The sequence below is a fragment of the Podospora pseudoanserina genome, chromosome 1 (genome assembly GCF_035222485.1).
Source record: "Podospora pseudoanserina strain CBS 124.78 chromosome 1, whole genome shotgun sequence".
Lineage (NCBI taxonomy): Eukaryota > Fungi > Ascomycota > Sordariomycetes > Sordariales > Podosporaceae > Podospora > Podospora pseudoanserina.
The window spans coordinates 7,102,874-7,126,309 of record NC_085920.1 but is presented as its reverse complement, the minus strand read 5'-3'; the positions used below and the strand labels follow the sequence as shown (position 1 = coordinate 7,126,309).

The 23,436-nt window shown below is 53.3% G+C and overlaps 4 protein-coding genes across 4 annotated transcripts; 1 reads left to right on the top strand and 3 right to left on the bottom strand.

The window, feature by feature from the left end:
* Positions 1 to 39: 39 nt before the first annotated feature.
* QC764_120000 (uncharacterized protein) lies at positions 40 to 783 on the bottom strand (the record flags this gene model as incomplete). Its single annotated transcript, XM_062943259.1, has 1 exon — positions 40 to 783. One exon carries the CDS (start codon positions 781 to 783, stop codon positions 40 to 42), a length of 744 nt encoding a protein of 247 aa, XP_062806337.1.
* A 233-nt stretch (positions 784 to 1,016) lies between these two features.
* Positions 1,017 to 2,717, top strand: QC764_119990 (uncharacterized protein). Its single transcript, XM_062943258.1, has 4 exons — positions 1,017 to 1,142; positions 1,190 to 1,963; positions 2,023 to 2,099; positions 2,387 to 2,717. Exons 2-4 carry the CDS (start codon positions 1,584 to 1,586, stop codon positions 2,677 to 2,679), a joined length of 750 nt encoding a protein of 249 aa, XP_062806336.1. The 5' UTR covers positions 1,017 to 1,142; positions 1,190 to 1,583; the 3' UTR covers positions 2,680 to 2,717.
* Positions 2,718 to 7,628: 4,911 nt separating this feature from the next.
* On the bottom strand, positions 7,629 to 16,926 carry QC764_0023570 (uncharacterized protein; the record flags this gene model as incomplete). Its single annotated transcript, XM_062940083.1, has 4 exons — positions 7,629 to 13,102; positions 13,171 to 14,473; positions 16,202 to 16,389; positions 16,461 to 16,926. The coding sequence occupies 4 exons, from the start codon at positions 16,924 to 16,926 to the stop codon at positions 7,629 to 7,631; spliced, it is 7,431 nt and encodes a 2,476-aa protein (XP_062806335.1).
* Positions 16,927 to 18,108: 1,182 nt separating this feature from the next.
* On the bottom strand, positions 18,109 to 18,915 carry QC764_119960 (uncharacterized protein; the record flags this gene model as incomplete). Its single annotated transcript, XM_062943257.1, has 1 exon — positions 18,109 to 18,915. The coding sequence occupies one exon, from the start codon at positions 18,913 to 18,915 to the stop codon at positions 18,109 to 18,111; it is 807 nt and encodes a 268-aa protein (XP_062806334.1).
* Between the last annotated feature and the right edge of the window lie 4,521 nt (positions 18,916 to 23,436).

Below are 23,436 nucleotides of genomic sequence, written 5' to 3'. Positions count from 1 at the left end.
TTTCCCTTCAGAGCCAATCGTTTCCAAGCTGGCTGTCCATCAGGGTGTCTTGGTTGGCTTATCATCCGCCGGAGCTGGTGCCGGCGATCCATCTTCTGGTTTCTTGGGCAGATCCATGTTGAGCTGCTTTGCCATCCACTCAACGAGCTCCTTTTCGGCTTCCTTGTCCTCCTCACCTCCCATGGCCGAGCTGAGGGACCGGGCCATGGAGTACTGCGAGGCTTGTCTCAGCTCTTCCAGAGTCGAGATGTTGAATGCCCACGACAACCCTCCCACAAACATGATGCCAAAGGCCATGGTATTCAGAGTTGCATAGTTCAGGGCGGTGAAGGCAATCAAGGGATCCTTCTTCAACGGCTGCGACGGCAGCGCTATTGGGTTGGATGAGTAGTACTTGAGCCGGGACATGATCATCTGCCTGGCAATGGCCCGTCTTGTGACGAGGATGGAGAGGGCCAGAAAGCCACCGCCGGCGGCCATCAAGCCCATTTGCCGGAGCGAGCGTTCCGAAAAGACAGGGGGGTAAGGCGGTCGCTCATAGGGCTGGCTTAGTCTCGGTGATGTAGCTGGCGCCGTAGCTTTGTCTGATGGTGGTGTCGGTGCGGATGTGGGCACCGGTTGTGGGCCAGTGGGGCTTGCCGTTGAAGGCACCGCTGTTGGTGTTGTTGTTGTTGTTGTTGTTGTTGTTGTTGTTGATACATTGAGATTCTGTTGTTTCTTTGCCTGTTCCGAGGCTGGCTCGACGCCGAGCAGCTTACTGGCGAGGAAACTGAGGAGCGGCATCTGGGAGCAGGAGAAGGCGAAAGGAGAGACGGACCGACAGCCCCAGAAAAAGAATGGACACAGCGTCGCGATTTGTCGATGGTGTGGATGTGAGTTCTGAAAAGCTGTCGTTGGAGCTTTGGAAAAGATTGGTCTGATGTCTCGGAATGTCTTGGCCTGTCATTGGTCGGCGCTGTCACCCCCTGTTCCCTGGCCGTGTTATTTCGCGGGGCGATGCATTTAACGTTATCGAGGCGCCTTGGCGCACCCGCTGGAATCGACCTCAGATCGACCTTGTTCGTGAACTATGGCACCAGTAACAAGGGTACGAGCATCTCACCACTCTCATCGGTTGTCGCTTTGGTCGCGGCACACCCCAGGTACACATCTCTCCCCCCTCTCTCTGAGACAATTGACACGCCACAAGCTGCCAGGCATATCCCATCCCCCAATAGGATGTTCCCCTGCCGTTCCTCCTGTCAGTCAACGAACAGTGTCACCAACTAGAGCCACCTGCAGTCTCAGAGGCTGAGAAGTGAGACATGCTTGGGTAGACCAATGGTCCGGAACGGGACATCCTTGGAAAACTGGGAAGCGTGCCGGGTTGCTACATGCGTGCCGCTGCTCAGATATCAGACGACATGCTAATGCAGACAGCAGCCATCTCGGACAAGCAATCGCCATAACGACACCGAAGACACTCTACCAGCCAATTACTATCACCCAACTGTCAGCCATTGTCTCTTGACTTGACGTGTCACCTTCATCGGCACGGCACTAGAGGAAGCCAATCCGTCTGCCACCGTCCACTACTGTCTATCATGGCAAAAGCCAAGCAGCCCAAGAAGCAAACCCCCTCTTCCTCCCCCGCCGCCGCCACCACCACCACCACCAAACAGACGCCCCCTGACTGGCCGGTGTTTAGACCGCCTCTACCGGTAGTCAGCCTCGACTTTGATTCCCCGATCCAGGACAAAGTCGTCGTCCTCCGGTCATTCTTCCCCAAGAACCTGTGCCGTGACTATGTCTCGTTCCTGCGGACCCTTCCCCTGACTACAACCCCAGGCAAACCCAAGCGGGGGATGGCCGTCAGGGTAAATGACAGGTTCCAGGTCCAGGACCCACTCTTTGCAGAAAGATTATGGAGCGAAACCGGGCTGAAGGAGGCCGTTCTGGACAATCCGGATCTGGCTCATTTATGGTGAACCTCTGTGAGACATGGCCTAGAATATGATGTGATACTGACATGCTGTGAATCAGGGGAGGGGAAGTCGTAGGGTTGAATCCGAATATCAGAGTGTACCGGTACACGCCTGGACAGTTTTTTGATGCGCATTGTAAGTCATGTCATGCATATATTTCCCATCCAAATCCTGGTCCAATCGCCAGTTTTTCCCACACAAAGAAAGGGTGGTCTAGTGAGACATGCACGAACCGAGTTCGCCTAAAAGATCGACACAACCGCAAATCTGTCGTTTCTTTTTCCATCTCGAACCACAAACAACGATCACCACATCATATCCAAGACAATCACCACATCATCACAACCTCTTCTCCCTGTCATCGGACTTGGGAGCCGCTCTTGGCCAGACTCTTGAGGAAGTTGACTGACAGCACTTCCCAGATGACGACTCAAACAACCTAACCCTTTCTACCCCTGAGAACCCCTCTCTACCAGTCAAAACCACCTGGACCCTTCTCCTCTACCTCACCTCCTCCACCGACGGTTGCGTAGGAGGCGAAACAGTGTTCTACCCAAACGATCGACAAACCAAGAAAGAAGCCATCCCCATCAACCCTGAGACGGGCATGTTGCTGTTACATAAACACGGCGACGATTGCATGCTCCACGAAGGAAAAGAAGTCACGGCAGGGGAAAAGTGGATTCTAAGGAGTGATTTGTGTGTGAGGCGATAGTCTTTTCACTTGCTTTTTTGCCCTGTCTTCAAACACGATCTATACAAAACTTTGTCCCCATGACCCTGTTTTCATCAGGGGCACTAAACCGTCCTGGCCCTCCTCGTCCCCATCCCAACATCCTGCCCGTCTGCAGCCTCCCCCGCAGAAGACAAAAGCGTCAGACCGGCGCCCTTGACCGTGGTCTCGCAGAAAGTATACACACCCCCCACCCCACCCCCACCCTCCGCTAGACACCACTGGGTGACGATTATTGTGCCCAGCCCCGGTGTTGTTCCCTCCTCCCCCTCCTCGATCACGTAGTTCCACCGCCTCCGATCCCCCTTGTCCATACCCCGGAAAAGTATCTGAAAAACTCCCTTGCATCATAGCACACGAATAAAATTATCACTATGAGGCCCGCAAGGACGAGCTCAACGCGGATAAGACCGGAGACCCACTTGATAGCGACACAGGGGGGGGAGGGGGGTTGGTGTACCAGTGTCCGCTGGGGGTTACGTCTATGACGGGGGAGGATGGTGTAGTAAAAGTAGGACCCTGGAGGTTGGGTGAGTTAGTTTGCCTGGTAAACGTGGGAAATGGTGGAGGGGACGTACACTCTGTTGCGAATATGAACAGGCTTAGGCATACCCAGGGCAACATCAGGTAAGGATGCTGATATGAGCATGAAAACGTCTTCTTCTGTAAAAGGGCTGATCATTCTGGTAGGGTTGGAGTTGGGGGTGGGGAGGGCTGAGTTGACTGGGGGGGTTGAGTTGACTGGGGGGGTTGAGTTGACTGGGAGGGGTGCCGAGGTGAGGGTGGGCTGGTGTAGGCGGTTGGGTTGTTGGAGATGGGCGTTCGAGAAGCCAAGTTTGTAGGGAAGTGAGACTTGAAGGGTGCGACATGTTCTAGGCGGTCAAGGTCTGGTATCTATCAACTGGTTATGCGGTTGGTGTTGATTGTTTGCTTGCGGCCGGAATCTGCTGCGTTCTGTCATGTGTGGTGTTCTGCTGACACTGCCAGGCGCCGTCTTTGAGTAGGTTTAGATAAAAAAGGGCAGCTGAATGAGATTCTTTTGATTGATAAAAGGTGCCTCAATTTCCAACTACCTCGAGAATTTCAATTTTAATCGAACCGGACACGACACGGCGGTTTCTATTCTATAGCAACCTCCTCCCCCTGGTATTCAGTCGACCGGGTAAGCAGGCGGCGGGCCTTTTGGGGGCGGACTTTCAGCTCCTGTCGTTCCCATCTCGATGTTGTCCTGGTGGTTATTGGCCGCGGAATTTGAACTGGGAGCCAAGTAAACCAGATCGGGGTATCTCGGCAACGTACCATTCAGGTGGGGTATCCGGAAGCAAGCGTTCATCCTCTGGGCGATGTGGTCAGACACAGTCTGGAACAGGATCGGTTGGTTTATCGGGAGGGCTCACTCCTGGTCATGGACACGAGCAAGACACAGAAGATGTAGAATACCATCCAACCGAAGATGGAGAGGACGATTATCTCGCTGACCACCATTCCGCCGTGATTAAGATGTTGATGAGGTGGGCTATATAAATGGTGCTTTAGGGTAGATGTTGCGATGTCGTAGTTGTTGAGGAAGAAGTGAGTCCCTAGTTGGTGACTTCGAGACGTGCTAATGCTGTGGGTGTTGAGATCCGGATAGCTGGTGGACTAAATCGAAACCGAGAAGGAAACTTGCTGGTAGATATTGCTGGTCGCATTGTCCGGGACAATTTCTGTGCCTTGAAATGTCTGCTCCTCTCCTCTTTGCTGCTTGGGTACCCTCCGGTGACCAACCATAGCCCCGTCACACGGTGCTCCTTCAAACGGCGGTAATGTCTCCAACCAACTTGACGTGAGGATGGGAACAAAGTGAAAGAAGATTCTTCAGAATGTCGAAGTCTTCTTAGGTACCTACTTAGCACGTAGGGGGCTGTGTCGAGTTTGGCAGCACCAGTCGCGGGCTCGCCCCTGAGTGCCGGACCCACATTTGTCAACATTGGACTGAAGCCATCACCACTGAGCGGGCAACTTTGGCCCCAGTCGTTTTGTTCATCTGAATAGTTTTAGTCCCAAAAGGCCTCTCGACAACAGCACCTGAGCACGGTATCATGGTACCTTGATTGCGGCAAACTTGAAACTGACCTATGCGCGGTGTAACTTCTGACTACGACTCTGCAGCTGGCCAGTGAAGTCCTCAGCATATTAAGCCCAATCAAGCCCCGAAAGGATATCTGCTGGGGGTCAAACCAACGGCTAGCTCCCCTCGCATTTTGCAGGCACACCGATAAAACTGGCTATGCTTGACGCCGTTGTCATAACTACACTCGCCATTATCCCCTTGTTTCTTTTACTGGGAGGCGGATGGGCCAACTGAAGACCGTAGGCGGGAGAAGGAAAGGTTGGGGTTGCTGGAAAGATAGATAGACCACTGGGCCAGAGACAAGCGAGTCAGCCCAGCATATTTATGAGGCAGCCATGAGGGAACAAAAAAAAAACGTGTTAGGCTCGATACTGACAAGAGTGAGCGAGAGTTGGGAATGTGGAAATCTCCAGTGTTTACGGTGATGATTGAGGAGGAGGAGACGTGGGTGATGTGGTGGTGGAGGTGCGGTTCAAGACTGAACGATCGCCGAGAAATGAATGTTGTTGCGCAGTTTTCCTCGATGTACTGTATGTTTATCAGTGCGATATGCTTTCTCTGGTCTACCGTAATATCGATCCTGGAAAAAGTTAGATTCTTGTTATCGGTACCTAACTGAAGTGAAGCTTGTTTCCAGCGGCGATGAACATCAACAGCCACCTGGCCATTATTTGCCACGGTTGGCCGACCAGGTTTTGCGCTCGATAACCTTGCGAGGCAAAACAGCGGGCGGGGTTCTCTCAGACAGTGTTATCTTGTGCCGTGTGGACGGGAGCACAAGCTGCCCATGATCCCCTGGATGCCAAGACAACCTTTGTCAACATTGGATTGAAGCCATCATCCCTGATTCTTCCAAGTCAGGAAGCTTGCCCTAATCTTCCATCTCAAAAATCTCTTGAGTTTTCATGTTTTAGCCGTCAGGGTTCTGATCAAGTGTCTCCCCACAGGTTTAACGTAGACGTGTTCTGCCCACTGTTGCATGATAGCTAACAGTCAACTGTGCTCAACATAACAAGGATCCCATTGAATCAACTTACGACAGGTGGTCAGTAGAATACCAGGCGATTCTATTACAAGAAGACCCTCGTCGATCTTTTCACCAACTACAACTTCGAACACGCCAGCACAAGTCCTGCCTTGTTCAAGATGACACTCAACGCAACCAGCCTCGTCGGTAGGTTGGTCTCGGGCTGGCATCACCATCATCACAACAACGATACCCACCACAACAACACTGGACCACCAAACGCCTTGTTTGTGCGACGGCGTTAGTAAGTAGTTTCTCGAGGAAGTCTAGCTGGCAAGTGAAGGGGTTATGAACATGTTCCGCAACAAATCGTAAGAAGAGGACGGAGTCTCTGTTGATGCCATTGCTGTTGTTTGCTTGATAGAGATAAGCAGTTCGTTTTGGGCGTCAGGCTGTGATACCTCATAGCCGTAGAGGTATGTCTGCCACTGTATATACAAACAGAGTTCTGTATGCTCCCCATTGCTTCTTGAGACTTGAGAAACACCAATAGCTACCGTCCTCAATGGGTCTGACACTTCTACGGCCCCAGCGTCGCAGGCTAGTAGCACAACGACAGTTTTGACACATCATAACATCACGCCCAGACCTGGACTTGGGATGAACACCACCATTTTCAGCTTGCAACTACAGGTGGTTTTGGCAGTGAATGGCGATACCCTCACCATTAGGTATTTACCTCCCCACATCACCTTCCCCACTAAAATCACGGGGTCTCTCAGGGGGCACTTTTGTCCAACCTGCATCGGAATATTCCGATAGGGCTGCATATAATCAGGGGTCTTCCCCACCCTGCCCCTTTCTATAACAGGACTCCCCTTCCTCCTCCATCTCACCATCACCGTGTGGGCTACCCCAACGTTTTAGAAACAACAATTTTTTCTTTCTTACTCTGCCTGCTCTTCCATGCTATATACAAACAGCAACCTCAACTAACTAACAAAACAACACATCCCCCATAATTACACTGCCCACACACCCACCATCCCCCTCCCCCCCAGCCCCAGCCTCAACCTCAACCTCAACCCTCCCTGCGCTCCCTTCCTTTATAATAACGCTATCAGGTCTGAGAGAATTGCTCTTGGGGCGGTGTACTTTTATCAACAAAATTAAACAAAAAAAAAAAAAAAAAAAAACGCCGATGCCAAAGCTAGCAACTATTCGTCTCGCAACATGTGACCATTCTTATCTTTCATTCTCACTTTACAACAAAAAATGCATAACAAAAAAACAACAACAAACATTCAAAAGCTCACCCTTTTTTTATTTTTAGGGGAGAGAGACAGAAGAGAAGGCAATATACAGAATCATACATCCAAAGCCAAACTTTGCTGCTGGTGCCAACTAAAAAAAAGAAAGACAATGACAGTGAATTGATTAAAACCGAACTTTGCTTTCCTCCTCAGAAACAACAACTATCGACAAAAGGCCAAAATTACAAAAGTTTCCTCAAACAACAACAACAACAACAACAACAACAACAACAACAATCTGGTAGTGAGAGAAATATATAAAAGGGGGAAGGGGTATCATTCTAGTTTTTGCTTTCTTTTTTTTTCTCAGTGTGTGAATGGGTGTTTGTGTATGTAAACCATGTTGCTGATTGGTGTGTGTTCCATGCCAAAACTCGCGCTCCCATCCATCATTATCTACAACTCTCTCCTCCTCCATCTTGATTGACGACACCACAAACAATAGAAAATAAACAAAGGAAATAGGGGGTTATAATAATTTTAGCCACGTGGGCTTACAGACACGGACTGATGATGATGCTGGTTCCTGAGGACGTGCTCATTCCTCATAAAATTCGGCATCGTCAAAGTCTTGCGCATCGGAGTCGTAGGCATTGTCCCGCATCGGTGGTGTCACTGGTCCGGAAGAGACGGTGCGACGGGGCGGGGTGCTCAACACCGAGGGGAGAGCGGGGACAGCAGCTGCCGTCTCTAGTTGCGCTTGTTGCACTGCGGCAGAAGCTGGCCCGAGAGGTCGGTTGGCAAGGTCCTGGGCAGTGAAGCGGCGTCCGGTGCTCGAGAAAGCAGTCGGCTGTTTTACTGGAGGGGCGGTTGGCGTCTGTCTAAGACTGGAGGCAGGAGGTGTCAACAGACCCCCGAGGAAGCCGCTCGCAGTAGGGCCGCTCTTGGATGGTGTGGTGCTGCTGCCACTAGTCGACCCGGTGGGCGACTGTACACTGCTGGCAGCACCAAACGATGGATCTCTCGACCTGCGCCAGTTACCCCACGCGGCCGCCAAAGGACCAACAGCCTGGGCAACGCGGGGAGTGGCCGCTTCACGAATGGTGGCGGCAATGTTGGGCAGGTTGATGGCAGAACCACCATTGAGTGCCCTTTCGCGTTCCTGCTCCTCCATTTGGAGGTTGGCCTTGAGACGGATCGCCGCGTCCTTGACCGTGTTCTTGTCGTAATCTTCACGTCCGAGAGCAGCAATAATGTCCTGCAGATCCGAGTGTCTGACGGCAAGAAGCTCACGGAGCCAGATGATCTCGTCGTCGCGCTTGGAAATCTTGGTCTCCGCTTCGGGATCAACCTTGGCAAGCTTCTGGTCAAGCTCCTCAATTCTCTGCTCACGCTCCTGGAGCTGCTCTTGCAAGACCATGATGGACTCGCGCAGAGCCTGGGGCGAAATCCTCTCTGGAACTCCCAATTCCCTGGCCGCGGAAGCGCCAACCTGGGCAGGTAATTCCGCACCACCAACAGACGACTTGGCAGCCTGAGCAGCAGCCCGTGCAGCCTCCTTGGCAATCTCAAGCTTCTCCTCGAGATGGGCGACCTTGTCTTGGAGGTGCTCGGACTTGGAGGTGGAGATGCTAAGACGCTCCAGCAGGTTCTGCTCAGTGCGGTGGGCATCTTCTCTGGTGTTGCTGAGCTGGCGGTCGTAGCGTGCCTGCAGGTCCTCCATCTCGTTCTGATGTTTCTCAGCAAGGGCTTCAAGCTCGGTCTGCTTGGTGGTTTGGGCTTCCTCCAAGAGCATCTCAAGGCGCGCCTTGGAAGTGTCAGCATCCATCTTGACTTGGTCGAGCTGGCTTCTAAGTCTCGCCATCTGGTCCTCAAGCTCGTTCCGAGCAACGTTGACCTGGTGATTGGCAGCGTCGATTTCGCTCTGCATAGCATCGCGAGTGCGTTGAACCTCACGGGCAGCAGACTCCCTAGCCTCTTCAAATTCAGCCTGGTAGCGGAGGGCGCTCTGGTGCAACTTGTGATTCTCGGTGCGCATCTCGGCGAGAACATTTTCGAGTCTCTTACACTCAGCGACAGCGCGCATGCCCTGGCGCTCGCCCATTTCCAGCCTTTGGAGCTCAGTCTCAATGCGCTCGCGAGTTCGAGCCTCGGCCTGAAGTCTAGCCTCGAGAACCTCCTGCCGAGCGACAAGGCCTTGTTCCCGCTTGGCATGACGGGCATTCTCCTCAGCAATATCCTTTGCAGCCTTGGCCATGTCCTCCTGGAGAGAGAACATCTTGGTGCGATAGTTGTCACGGACACGCTCGTTCTCCTCGACCTGGGTGCCGAGGGTCTCAATGAGCTTGTGCAGCGCCTTATTTTCGTCAAGCGCCTGAGCAAGGTCCTTATCCCGTCTCTGAGCAATAGTAGCAATACGGGTAGCTTCACCCCGCCAGTGCAGAGTTTCCTTGCGCGCCTCGTTCATCTCGCTATCCTTAGTATCGACGAGTTCACGAAGACGAGTCTCCTCTTCTGCAGAGATGCGAAGCAACCGCTGGTTCTCTGCAAGACGATCTTCAGCAGCCCTTCTACCGTTGACTGCCTCCTCCACCTGATGCTCGGCGTGGTGCACACGCTCCTCGAGGTCGTTGATGCGCTGCCCCAGGGAGCTCTTGTTCATCATTTCAACATCAATCTTGGTAGCCGCATTCTCAAGCTCACGGCTAGCCCTGGCGGCACTATCCTCGGCCGCCCGTCTAGCGGCAGTTTCAGCTGCCAGCTTGGCATCGCTATCATGAAGACGCTGCTCCAAAGCCGCAAGCCGAGCGTGCAACTGGCTGATCTCATGATCCTTATCCACAGCCGCGGGCGGGATACGCCGTTCAATAACCTCCTCCACGATACTCCCAATGTCGGCCCTGACGTTGAGTTGTGTCTTCATCTCTTCCAAAACAGACAGGACACGAGAATTGTCCTCGCCCGCCAAAGAACGAGCCGATTCTGCTGGAATCTTTTGGTGAGCTGCGAGCGCCTCGGAAACGGCCGCACGAATTTGCTGCATTCTGCGGTCCCGGCGGGGGCTCGCAGGGCGCCTGAGATGAGTCAACCCATCCTCTTCGTCGTCGCCATCTTCCGTATCCGACACACTGTGACGTGGCTGGGAAGAATGAAGGTGCTTTCCGCTGCGAGCAAGACCAGAGACAAGCTGCTCCAAAGGCTTGAGGCGAGCAGCAAGCAGTCCATCAACAAGATCACTGACACGGCCGTCAAAGAACTTGACACGCGACTCAAGCTTCGTTTGTTCGTCCTCTGTGAAGGTGCCCTCCCAGTCGCTAGCAGGAAGGCTCTCGCTTCCATTGAGGCGCTGAACTGCACCCTCTGTGTACTGCATTTGATCGTTGAACGGATCTTCAGGCTCGGCAGACAACGTCCTTGGGGAGTCGGCCATTTCATCGTACTGACGGCTGCTTGGCTTAGGGCTAGGAGCCTCGCTGCGGAGCAGAGGCGCGTCAAGTGGAACCTCCAGTGACGTTCCTCGAGGAGGAGCTGGGTCAGCATGGGCCCATTGGTTCTCGTTGTTATACGTCTTTTTCACACCCATATCCGGATTTTCGTTGAGTCGACGCATGATCTCATCCAGATCAGCCATGGTGGGTTCGGCAAGCATATCCCCAGCAGCCTCCTCCGCCGGAGCTGAGGGCAAGGGCTTGTCATCAAGTTCAGTAGACGAAGCAGGCATGGAAACTTGTTGCTGTGGTTGCTCGTTGCTTGGGGAGAGAGCGGTGGCAAACCGGGAGGCCGAGAGCCCGCTTTGCTTGGGTGGAGGCGGAGGTGGAGGGGAGGAGCGGGCATAACGGGACGCAGCCAACCCCTTAGGAGCTGGGGGTAGTTCCTTGTCGAGTGATCGGGTGGCAGCGGGAGTCGGCACTTCGAGGTCCTCCTCTGGCTGCTCGATAGACTCGACGACTGTTTCAGCGGCATCTTGACTGAGTCCTGAATGTTCGTCGTTGGCAACAATAGGTGTAGCTTCAGGAGTGGTATCTTTATCGTCTTCCCACACAGGCACGCCAGGAACAAAGGCCTTGGCCGTGGCTGAAAGTGATTTCGTATGGCCAGCCTTGAAGCTTCCAGGCTCGAATGGCGCGGCCTCGGCGAATGCCTGCATCTCAGTCGGCTTGTTGAACTCGAATGGCGCCCAAGGAACAGTCGCCTGGTCCGGTGAAGTTTCAGAGGGACTGATTGCAGCCTCGGTATCCGGTGTTGCTGAAATGACCATGGATGACTGCGCAGTGTCTTCCTGGCCGTTGTTGGACTCATCGAAGGACTTGTCCTCCACCGGTCCACCGTCTTCGGCGACCGTCTCTGGCTTGGCGACGACCAAGGTAGGGTCGTCTGTACGTTCCGCAAAGAGAGCAATATCATCATCGGGAGCAACCGAAGACCTGGCTCGTTTGCTGCGTGTCTCCTCGCCAGTGTACTGACCAGGTGCCTTGCCACCCTCACGCTCCTCATCGGGCTGTTCATCCTCAGGCTTGGTGATAGGAACGGCCTGCGACTTCTTCGCGGGCTTGACAATGTCCGCGGCAGAAAGATCAATGCTTCCAAAGATGGAGCCAGGCTTGCTCGTGCTCTTCACGGAACCAGCAGTCACTCCGGGGATGCCGGTTGGGGTGAAGGCGGGAGCATCAGGTCTGAACTTGGGGCCTGAGCTTGAGAAGCTGAAGTCGCTCGATCCAGGCGAAAAGGGCGCAGCGTTGACATTAATCTTGGTAGGGCCAGGAGCTGGCACAGGAGCTGGAACGGGCGCTGGCAACGGAGCCGTCATACCAAACGCATTGGGTACGGTCTGCGGTAACCCTGCGTTGAAGACAGGGGTCGCGAACGAGGAGTTTGAGAAGGCAAACCCGTTACCTGGGGTGAACGAGTTCGCGGGGTTGAACTTGAACTCCGGAGCCTCAACATTGAGCTTCGAGAAAGAAGACTTGCTGCCGTGGCTTACGCGTGGCTGGTGATTGCTGTTAGCAGCCGGCCTTCCGGGCTCACTGTGTTGCCATGGGTTGCTGTCGTTCGACAGCGTCCGCTGGTGGGCGATCTTGGCAAAATCAAAGTTCTGAACAGGAGTTCCCAGATTACTCGGATTGGTCTCGATCTCGGAATCTTCTGACAAGTGCGGACTAATACCCTGCAGCGTGGGTCTGTAGCCACCCTCGACAGTTGCGTCGTCTTCGGTATAAAACTTCTGAGAGAGCGAATGACCTCGGCTGTGCGGTCTGGGGTGATGCAAAACAAGACCATCCGCTTGACTAAACTGGGGGGCTTGAGCCGCGAACTGCACAGATGGCAATGCAGGCATCTCTCCCTTATCGTTTTCGTTGTGGGGGCTGTAGTCTTCGTCATTGTCGAGCTGGGAGCGCATCTGCTCCTCGAGGTGATACTCAGCCTCGTCAATTTCCTTCTGCAAGCTATCACTAGCGTTGTGGTGCACAAAGCCGGCCTCGTGGGGCTTCGATGCCTCTTCCTCTGCCGGCTCCTCGTCAATTTCGCATAGATCCTGCAGGCGCGGCGAGGCTCTGACTGGCACTTGGAACTGGTGAGGCAAGACAGGGAACTGTAGTGACTGATGCCGTTGGTGTCCAACAGGCCCGACAGGGCCCATCCCATCAGGAGAGAATGGGGAAGTAGGAGACATCATGGCGCTGAGGTTTGCGAGCGAGGGCGAGCCAACACGGTGCCCGAGCATGATGGAGGGAGACCACCCATGTGGCGAAGGGATCGAGATAGACGCCCGGGGATTGAACTTGTTGAACGGCCCCGGTGATGCGCCAGCCGGGATGCCTGGACTCTGGGCGGCAGAGGTGACGAACGGCACGTTGAATGGGAAGCCGGGGACTGCTTGGTTGCTCGATGCGGAGGACGTTGGAATCGGTGGGGAGAATGGCAGGGGCGGATATTGCATCGATGTTTGCCGGCTCATCGTCGTAGCGGGGGAGATCGCTGGCGGCGGAGGGAGGGGAGGTTCTTCATTGCCAAACGAAACGCCCAGGGCGCGGAGTTTGGCCTCGTTGAGCTCGTCGACGTACTTCTTCCAGGCTGCAAGTGGTGAACCATGTTAGAAACAAAGCAGCAGTAAAGCGCACAATTCGCATCCGAGAACATACCATTGAGATCGGGAAGGACTATTGGGTATTTGCCGCTCTGCCGCTCCCGTGCGACATCATCAAAGTCGGGCCAGGATCCCCTACTATGTGAATGCTCCGCAGTCCCAAGCTCTTGTGCATCCGATGCTAAATCAAATCCTTCGGTGTTGTACCCAAGCTCCTCCCAACTTCGAAGCATGCCCTTCACCTGGGTCTCGGTAAGGGGCATTGGAGGCCCGCCGGGCTGACCCCGTCGGTCGTTGCTCGGGAAGCATACCATGATGTTTTTGCCCTTCCAAGGTACCTTTTTCCTGAATGCGCGGGGGGTCGCACTCAGAGACGCGCGCTTGACAGCCGCTCTTGACGGTGTTGATGGCGCCTTATGCTCTACCTGCGTCACACTCGCCGATCCGTTGATTCCGTTCAGTTTCGGTGTGCCGGGCCTCTCAGGGAGGTTGAGACGCCCCTGAGTGGCCGACAACGAGTCAGCTGTAAATCCGCGGTTGCCCACGCTATCGGGCGTTGACCTCTCGTCGGAAGACACCATTTTGGCGGCCGGGGCTTCTTTTGCACGGTCCAGGTGGGATTGTCTCAACGTTTCGTTACTGGCCTGCTTTCTGCGGTCGAGGCCGGATGACAGCCACCGTCCGTTATCGGTCTCGCGACTTCTTGGTCGTGGGGTTTCAAGATTGATATCGTCGTATCCCAACCACGCAGCTTCCTCACCGGAAAATGAGCCGCTCAGTGAAGAGTTCTCACTATCGCCGGTTCCGTCACTGAACCAATGTCGTTTTTCCTGGTCACCTCCAGCAGCCGTGTGCTGACGTATCCAATCCTCTGTGATTCCGTGCGCAATGCGCCTGGCTCGGTTCGCAAGCACAGCTGCGGCCGCACTCAGGCTTGACTGCCGTGGGGGCTCTGGCTGCGGTTCTTCGATGAGCGGGGCGGGACGCAAGAAGGGGGTTTGTAGTTGAAGGCGGTGGATTGGTAGGGGAGAGTCCCCAGAAAGGTCGCTGCTAGAGGTGCTGTCGGTTCGAAGGTTCGAGGGGTAGGGGGAGCCCCAATCGGTAGCGCCAGGAGCCAAGCCTTCGTCCCTGCTATCCTCGTCTCCTGATCTCTCAGCGGCGGGCGGTGGAGTCCTCAAGAGACCACGGACTCGTTCAGGTAATCTAGGTACTGGCAGAGGCGGTAGTACGGGGGATGCCTCGCCGTCGGCAGTGGAAGCGCTCGAGAGGGCAGGGGACGATGCAATCGATGGTGGGTAGGCCTGCAACTTGGAGATCGGCTTGAGAGGGCCGTCCTGTGCCAGTGCACGAGGAGGAGTCTGCGGTGACAAATTTAAGGAAGACGTTTTTAGGAAACTGGGAGCGACACCCAATGTTAGCCGAACATGTTGGTGGTGGCCAGGGGGGGGGGGGGTGAGCTGGCTGCCGGGACATATGCGTGGGTGGCTCAGCGTGGTCGATGGTTGGACGGCAGCGATGGAATTGGGTTTAGGTGTGTTACTCACCAGGCCGAGAGCCAGCGCAGACGAGTTGAGCGTCGTCTGCTACTGGTCCTCGATTATTATCTAGGCGGGACGAGTATCGTCTCCGTAAACAAGCCCAAAACTCCCACGTCGGATATCCTGGGGAAACCTGGGAGGTGGCTAGGGGATACAGATGCAGCAACGGTCGGGCGGGCTGGACGCGACGACGCGTGTCCGACGTTGGCTGTCGGCAGGCGAAGTGAATATGGCCAAGGAAATTATTAAACTGAGGCTAAAGGAGCGACAAGAAAGGTTAACGGGCTCGATCCGCACAAACACATGGATGCGCAACAGGGCAGGCTGGCGATGGACTCGACTCGGCAGCTTGCAGCTGTAAAAGGGACGCGAGAATGACCGTGTGTCTGGCTCGAGATGGGGATGGGGACGGGGAGGGGAGGTGGAGGGACCGGGTTAGGACGAGGAGAGGGTGTCGTGGGCCGACTAGCAATTATTTTTTCGGACTGGGAACACCTGCTTTAATGAGCCGGGCCTTGTCGCGCTCCACTGCTGGACGAAGCAGACCAGTCTGTAATTTCGGTGCTGTTGGGTGGATGACACCTGAAGAAGCAAACAGGGGCTGATCGTAAGGGTTCTTGATGCTAAAGAAATCATAGGCAAAGAAAAGACACAACTTGTAGAACTTTCTCCAGGTTTTGCAACGGCGGCGGGTTTTTTACCTCTTCAACTTCCAGGTTACCAGCCAGCTCTCTAGAACTTTACTTGGCTTGGCCCGAAAAAGTTAAAAGTTCAGAAAACAACCAAAAACAGCACGGAAAGCGTGCCATCAAAACGCCAACCGACTGGCCACGACATTGTGCATAGGCCACGCGCGCATGGTTTCCCTTGGCACTAAGCAGGCCGGCGGGATCCACATTTGAACTCCCACGGAAGCCAATTGCATCACATCTTCAATTTCACCTTTCAAAATGCTGGCAGATGAAATGATCATGCTCCCCGTACTCCGTACAATCAGCAATGTCTCGGTCCGTTCTGAAGATCGCGGGGGGTTGGTTAGCGGCAGCCAGGCCGGTCGAAGCAGCCAAACTTCCCGAAACAATGGGTTGTTTGATGGGACCCGGCCGTACGTTTGGCAGTCCCGCCACTTCTGTATGTTTTGACGGTGATGCATACGGTGATGCATACGGTGATGCATATCGGGCAGCGACTCGTGCAGCAACGGTAGGGATAGCCATCTCGCCTCATGGAATGGAATTCAGATGAGCAAAACCCAGACCTTCGTGACATCTTCATAAACACCCTATAGCCAATAATACCATTGATGTACAAAAAGGCGGAAAACCGCCTCCCACGCCCGATTCCGTGCCCAATGGCGAGTTGTCTGAAACAGCAGTGCTCCATGTTGCCCCAATTCCGGCCTCCTCGTCACTTACACCAACCATTGCCTTCCCGATTGATTCCCTTGCTGTAAATACCCACAAAAGAAAAAACATCAGTCTCCCACGCCTCCCGAACTTCCCAGGCCTAAACATCACAGAAGAAATCAAAATTCTCATCCGAACTAACCAGCACCGACTCGGGCGGCGCCTGTTCCTCCTGTCCCTGATCCTGCCCCCGATTCGGATCCTGCCTCTGTCCTCCATCATCACCACGACCGCCCCCTTGCTGCGGCGGTGGCTGCTGCGGCTGCTGCTCACCCGCGGCGCCATCAAAAGATCTGTTGGCTGCCGAAAGCGCCGCACTCTTGCATTGTTCTACTCATATGTCAGCCCTATCTAGGTATGCTATCCCTCTCCAGTGTAAGTGTGAAGTAAGCAAAACTCACCCATCTGCCTGTCACACTCCCCCACCGTCAACTCCCCGTCCCTCTGGCCCCCCTCATTCGCAATCCTGGCACAGGCATTCTTCTGGTTGTCACAAGCCCTGTTGCTCGCCGTCGCAAAATCGGGAAAGGTATCCCCGTCGACAGCAAAAGGTCTGTCAGGATCACCAGAGTTGGTAATAGCAGGCGCCGTAGCGCCCCCCAGGGCGGAGGTAAAAACCTGGAGGTTTGCCGCCTGTCGGGGTATCAACACGGGGAGGGTGCTCGTCAAGTTCTGGAGTTGCTCAACGTTGAACCTTCGGACCGCGGCGTGGAGGGCGAGGTTGTCGATCTTGACGTTGCGGCTGTCGATTCTTTGGTGGGTGTACCGAGGGTTGTGGATGACGCCGCCGTGTCCGTCCGAGGCGAGGATGGTGGCGGAGGTGGTGGTGATGCCTAGGGCAAAAACTGAAAAGGAGAGATAACGCATTTTGACAGAAAAGGGGTATCAAAGAAATGCCGTTGATCAAAAAAAAAAAAAAAAAAAAAAAAATGCTATTCAGAATTGAAGAACTAGACCACCTACCATCACCTGGATGGACGAACTGACAATATCAAAAAGAGAGGACGAAGTGAACCCTTCAAAAATACACAACAACAATATCAAAAACCCCAGGTTTCGATGGTAAAAGACGAGCCTCAACAGATATTAAACTTAAACCACGACAGCATGTCTACCCCGCGCTGTCTAACCCCAACCCAATCCCCGTTTCTGCGCATGGAGCTATTCCCACAGAAAAAGTCACCCTGAAACCTGTCTGAGACAACCATGATTTACCACGAGGCTTGAGCACACCACCCGTCAATCAAGAACTTTTCGCCCGAGAAGAACGATGCACGTGATCTCCCATGACGCAAAAATCTTGAATGAAGTTCGAGAGAAATGCCCCTTGCATCACCAATGCCGTCATCGCCCCCGGAATTTGCGCCAGCGCCGGCTTCAAAGCTCCCGACTCGATACCAAACCAAATCCCAAGATCAGATGAGAGTGACACCTGCCATTCAGACAAAGTTCGCACACTAGTTCTCAACCGACAATTTCTGGCATTTCACAAGTTTGAATGAAGCGGGGAGTTATAAGCTCCTCTTCCGGCTTCACTTCGTCCATCTCTTCATCTCAAGAAGCTTCGAGAACCGAGATTTTCATATTTTTTACTAGTGTAGATGGTAGGAAGGTAGGTAGTCGATATTGGTATTAAACGGTAACTTCTCTTTCTCAACGCCATGTCGTTACTTTTTGAGGATGGGGAATAAACAAAGATAATAATGTAAAAGGAGAGTAACGAATAAACAAGCCTCCCTCAGCCACACGCCGAGGATAAATTCCCAATCTATGCTGACCAGAACCAACCACCCGATAGAGAAAAAAGGGCAAAACGCTTCTTGTGATGAGCTCCTGAGCGAAACAACACATTGTCTAGTCCTCCACCATGATACACATTGGGTTTCGTTTCAAGCGGCGAGGACGAGAAAACAATCGTCCTGGTCCACTGAGCATGCAAAGTAGTGATGATGTTGTAGTTGTTGCAACCGTTAAAAAAAAAACTCCGGGAGGCTTCCCATAAATGGCAGAATTATCGACAGGTAAGAAAATGGCCGTGAGAAGAGCGCGTTAGAAATTCGATGCCGTGTTGACATGTGTTGGCGCGTGGTAGCTCTCGAGTGTGCTCTGGAAGGGAGTGCGTGTGCTGGTCGATCCAATCGTGTCTGGCTTCTCGCCAACCGCGCTGTAATCGTCCATCAAGGTGTCTTGCTCCTCCTGCTGCTTCTTCTTGCCCCAAATCCTCCAGGCAACAAAACCCAGACCAGCCAAAATAACAGCGCCGCCGACACCGACCACCACGCCGATCACCGTGTTGCGCGTCGTTGTGGACATACCCGTGTCGCCGCCATTACCGCCACCTCCGTTTGGCAGTGGTACCGAGGTCGAGGTAGTCACAACTTCATCGATGACCGTCGTTTCCTGACCATCGGGATTAGTAGTCACGATGGTTCTGGTGATGGTCTGGACGTGGGTGGTGGGCTCATCGCTTGTGTCGGGGTCTGGCGGGGCGGTGGTCGACGATGTGGAGGAGGAAGAGACAGAGTTGCCTGGCCGAGGGGTTGTCGTCGTCGTGGTGCTGGAAGTGACCGAAATGGAAGTTTCCTCAGGAGGCGGCGGGGTTGATGATGTGACGGGTGGTGGTGGTGTTGTTGAGCTAGTGCTTGGTGTTGTCACTGGGGCATCTGACGTCGATGGCGCCGGTGGTTCGTCGGCAGGGTCAGAGGCAGAGTTGGGTGGCGCATCGCCGCCATCGTCTTGTCTTCGCTGGAGAGCTCTTTCATGTCGGGCAAGTCTTGGGCTCACAAACGTAGCTTCGGCGACAGAGGCGGCCGACAACCCCAAAACGAATAGTTGAAGGGCTTTTCTGATATGCATCGTGGCTGGTTGAGTCCGTGACAGTCAGACACCTAGTCTTTGTTCTTTTACCAAAATAAAAACCCGCTTCTGCTAAAATATCGTCGGTCTCCCAGCGATGTTGTGTCCTTTCGAAATTGGTCTCGTCCGAGGTGACTGTTTCGAATGAGATGGCCAAGGCGCGACAGGAACCGTTACAAAGCCGTCTAATGTGGGCGAAATGAAAGGCCCGTGTGACCCAGTTATCCTGATATCTCGACCAAGCTTTGTAGGAGCGGCGTGCGTACGTGCCGAATTAGAAATAACGTGGTAAAACGTGGTAGAAACGAGCGTGGGTGAAAACGAAAGGGGAAGCGAATGAATTTGAGATTGGAAGAGGACGGGAAAAGTTGTGAGCAGCACCTTGTTCAGCAGGTTGCACGGAGGGCCCAGAGTCCCGCAAAATGATGACAGGGGTTGCTTCTTCGGGAGGCGGGCCTCCTTTCGTTCTTCGTATCACCCCCCCACTGGACCGGACAGGCAGGTGGCCTCCACATCAACACGACCTCACATCAGCAACCAACGCGAAACGGCAATCAGATCAGGTGACGGTAATCGGAAAGAAAGCATTCATTTTCAAAGCCTCACCAACAGCATAGATCATAACAAAGTCCTCTTCTCCTGTGCAGCAAGAGATTCTGTTACTATGCAGCTTTGCGATATTCGTCCATCGTATTGGTTCAATGTGGCGCCCTTCAAGCCAGCCCAGCCGCCGCGAGCCACTTCCGCAGCACATGATTGGCCGGGGCCGTTTCTTCAGGGGAACAACCGACGTCGCACAGCCACTGAACCTGACCATTTGCCAGTGCCCCAACAAATTTGCTGCGATGCCATACATCGGCCATGCAGACTGTACCACAAGAAAACTGCTGTGAGACTATCTAAAGGGGCAAAAGAAAGACTTCTCGCCGTTTTTACTAGCGCTTGTTTGCCATCTGCAAGAGAATTTCAAAGAACAAGAAACTGCCGAGCGAGCGCCGTTAGAGATTCCCCGCCCAATGCCGGGCATCCCATCTGATCCACCAAAAATAACTGTCCAGTTCGCTAGCTAGTGGCTAGTTTGACAGGGCGACGAGGGATGACTGACCACCGGTGCTGTTGTTTATGCGGGGGAATCAAGATCGGGGACTCGACCCTACAGACCCTTGGCCGCATGAAGCTGTGTTTGCTGTTTTCCTATGACGATCACCTCACGCCTTGGAATGGCGAGCTGGGATCGACCGTGGTGTTTTGGTGCTTGCTGGTCGTTGTTTTCAGGGTCGTCGTGGTACCAGGGCTTTCCTGGTCTCGGATGCCACGGTCTGCCGTCATCCCATCTACCCCTCTTGGCAGTTTGGACGAAAACCAGTTCACGTCCGTCACTCGACAACACCTCTGCAATATCGAACCCCAGAATGGAGCCCTATGGCGCAAGCGGCGTTTTCTGCAATTTCTTATCTCGCAAAGTTTCTCCGACCTTGGTTTTGAGTCTCATGAGATTGTTTGGGGTGAGAGACAGTGTCACATCACTGATCGTATGCCGGCATGCACTCGTTCTGCCATCTGCTGGGCCCTGGGCCTAGTGACGTCTGTTTGTGCTGAGCTGTTCTTGCGTTGGACGATGTAACCTATCTCTCTGCCCGTGACCATGTGAGATGGCTCGCACGCCACAGGATAGGCGAGACATATATGAGCTTCTCTCCAGACAAATGCCCAGAAGGTTCGAGGGATTTAAGAAAATGCACTCAACCAGCAGCGAAATTCCTCAAGAGGCGATAGAGAACTATATCCAAGCGCCAGAGCTGGATACACATAAGGACTTGCTACCTACAGCACAGGGTGTTCTCTTCCTGTCTTCTGTAGTCCAAAGCATTTCGACTTCTCCGGGAACCAATATAAAACTCCGAGACTGCTACAACTACTTGGTAGTCGCCCATAATACAGGTCACATCGGAACGTCTATTCTAAGTCAAAGTTGAGTTGGTGTTGAAGCATCACACCCAAGCTGCCGTTGAGGTAAATACGGCGTGAACAAGACCTCGACTCGAAGTCAGAACATAAATCAATTTTAGGGTGCCAGGTGAACATCCCGATAGCTTGCATCTGCAGCAAGACAACCATGCGACAGAACATTCTATATTTGCAAAATATTCTCGATCTCGAAGTCCCGTTGCGAGGTGTCTTGTAGGCATAGGATTTGCGTGTCACCTTAGTGATTGGCTACCGCGAATCTCATCCAATGCCCATCATCGTATGGGGATTTTACGGAGATTTATCGCGAAGGGTGATAAGGTAAACAGATCACAAGGTATTGGGTCTTCAAGACTAGATTAGCCAAGTACACACAGGCAACGCAAGGCGTCTGATCAAGAACTAAATCCCGAACAATATTTTTCATTTGGTTGATATGCAACTAAACAGATACAGTATTGAGAAAACGGAGCAGTCTTCGGCAAGTTCATCAACTAGGAATCCAACATATAGATACCTAGAGATGGATTTGCTCAACGATGCTTTCCTTGAAGTTCGACAAAGGCATGTCTGGAACCAGAAGGGCACCGTAACAATGGACTTAATTGTATCGTCTTTCCGTCTGTGCGATGTTAAAGGCAAGCCTAAAGTACCTGACTGGCAAAGGCTTTTCATGACGGATATGCGGAAGTTGGTTGGGACGAAGTCGAACAGATAGCTGGAGCTATAGCCACTGTATTCCAAGTTGTCCAACATGGAAGAGAACATTAAGTCGGATGACAATTCAGAGAGACAGAAAACCTCCAAGAAAAGTCGAAGCTATAGACAAAAGAGAAAAGAAAATACCCCCAAAAAAAAGAAAAAGAAAAAAAAGAGAAAAGGAAAAAAAGAAAAAAAGAAAAAGAGAGAATCACCGGTCTGATCGATCCCCCGAACCCACTATCCCCCAGCGCGGCCTACAGAGTGAGCGAACATAGGAGTCAAGCAACCAGGAAATCGGCGATTACTGCAGAGAGCGCCCACTACAGGGGTTGAACCTGCAGTGTTTTGAACCTGAGTGGTGGTGTTTACAGAGCAAGGCACCAGACCACCTGACCAAACACTGTGGTGACTGTACAGAATTTTGTTGGAAGGAGCTGTCGAGCTTGCTCTTATTAAGGGCAGGTGGGGGAGGGCGGCGGGTGAGGTGAGTCGGTCCCGGAGGATAGCCTCCTGGTGGTCCAAGCATGGCTCAGGCTTCAGGTCTTGAGGAAGGTGCTCCAAGGTCTATACATACAACAACAGGAGTAAGAGGATCTGGCTGCTGTTCGATATCGTGGTGCCGATTTTCTAGAGAGAGAGTCTCTTCCCGCTAGGCATGGACGTCTTTCCGACAAAGAAAGCATTACGCGGCCACCTAACTAACAACGCTTCAAGCGGCTGCTGTGATAGCTTCGCTTGTCATCTAGAGAACAGGGCCACAGACGAAATTCTGCAGGCCAACACTATGAAATTGGGACTACCTTACTCGGTTTTATTCGAGGCTTTTACATTGGGCATTCTGCGTTCTGGCATCGGGGCACCCGGTGCTGGCTTTTCCCTCCTTTTTCTTATCATCATAGATTTGGACTAAACGAGTTGAGGATTTAGGGTGACTGCCAGCATGTGTCCTAGGAACACATTTATTGTTTGGGAGGACGACGTCCCGATAAAGGCAAATCGTGCCCGTCTTGATTTACTCTGTAAGATCGAGCTCCTCATGTCTATCATTGCTACCAGCTCAACAGCACCAGGAAACATGACGTTTGTACACCGAAAGCTCTGTCACATTCCCGTTGTTCCAGCACCCCTATCTCTGCTCCACCTTGGGCAGCGAGGTCCAAGGCTCGACGTGCTCGGACGGGGACCGAGGCATACTCCAGGGTCGAGAACTTTTGCGGTCTCGGCCTTGAAGAGACATCTCCGGCTCGTCCATTTTGCCAGGTGCTTTAAAATGTCGGGGACTTGTGTTTGTTACTGGGGGACTGCGCACAAGTGGCCATTGGCCAGCTGTCAAAAGGTGGTGTCAAAACAGCATCGCGGTCAGAGTCCGGAGATTTCAGCACGCTTCGCTACCGGTTTACCCGGAAGAGAAAGAGGCTATTTTCAGCACATCCTTCCACCAGGCTCGCTTGGCGGGTTTGCGGCGCTTTCAATGACAGCCTTAATTGCGGTTTTATTATCAAATCTGTGCAACGTGAAGTCTTGCGCCAGGGCCGAGATGGCATGATGATGGGGGGCAGAAGGAATGCAGGGGCGTTCACACTTTCGGGACGGGTAGCCCGGTGGTGATGAGAGGTGGCTGCAGGATTCGGCGGCTGCACCGGACGCGCTATCCGTCTCTGAGGGGTTCCACAAAAATACGGGCTGCAGCTGGAGAAGCCACCAACGTCTGACGGCCGGGTACCTGACATGAAAATGCCATCTTCCCTCACCCATCATCGGGTTTTTTGAACCGCGATCCTGAGATGTCGATGCCCCAGATTGGAGGTTTCCTTTTATTTTTCACGGTATCATGGTATTGGTCGAGTTGAT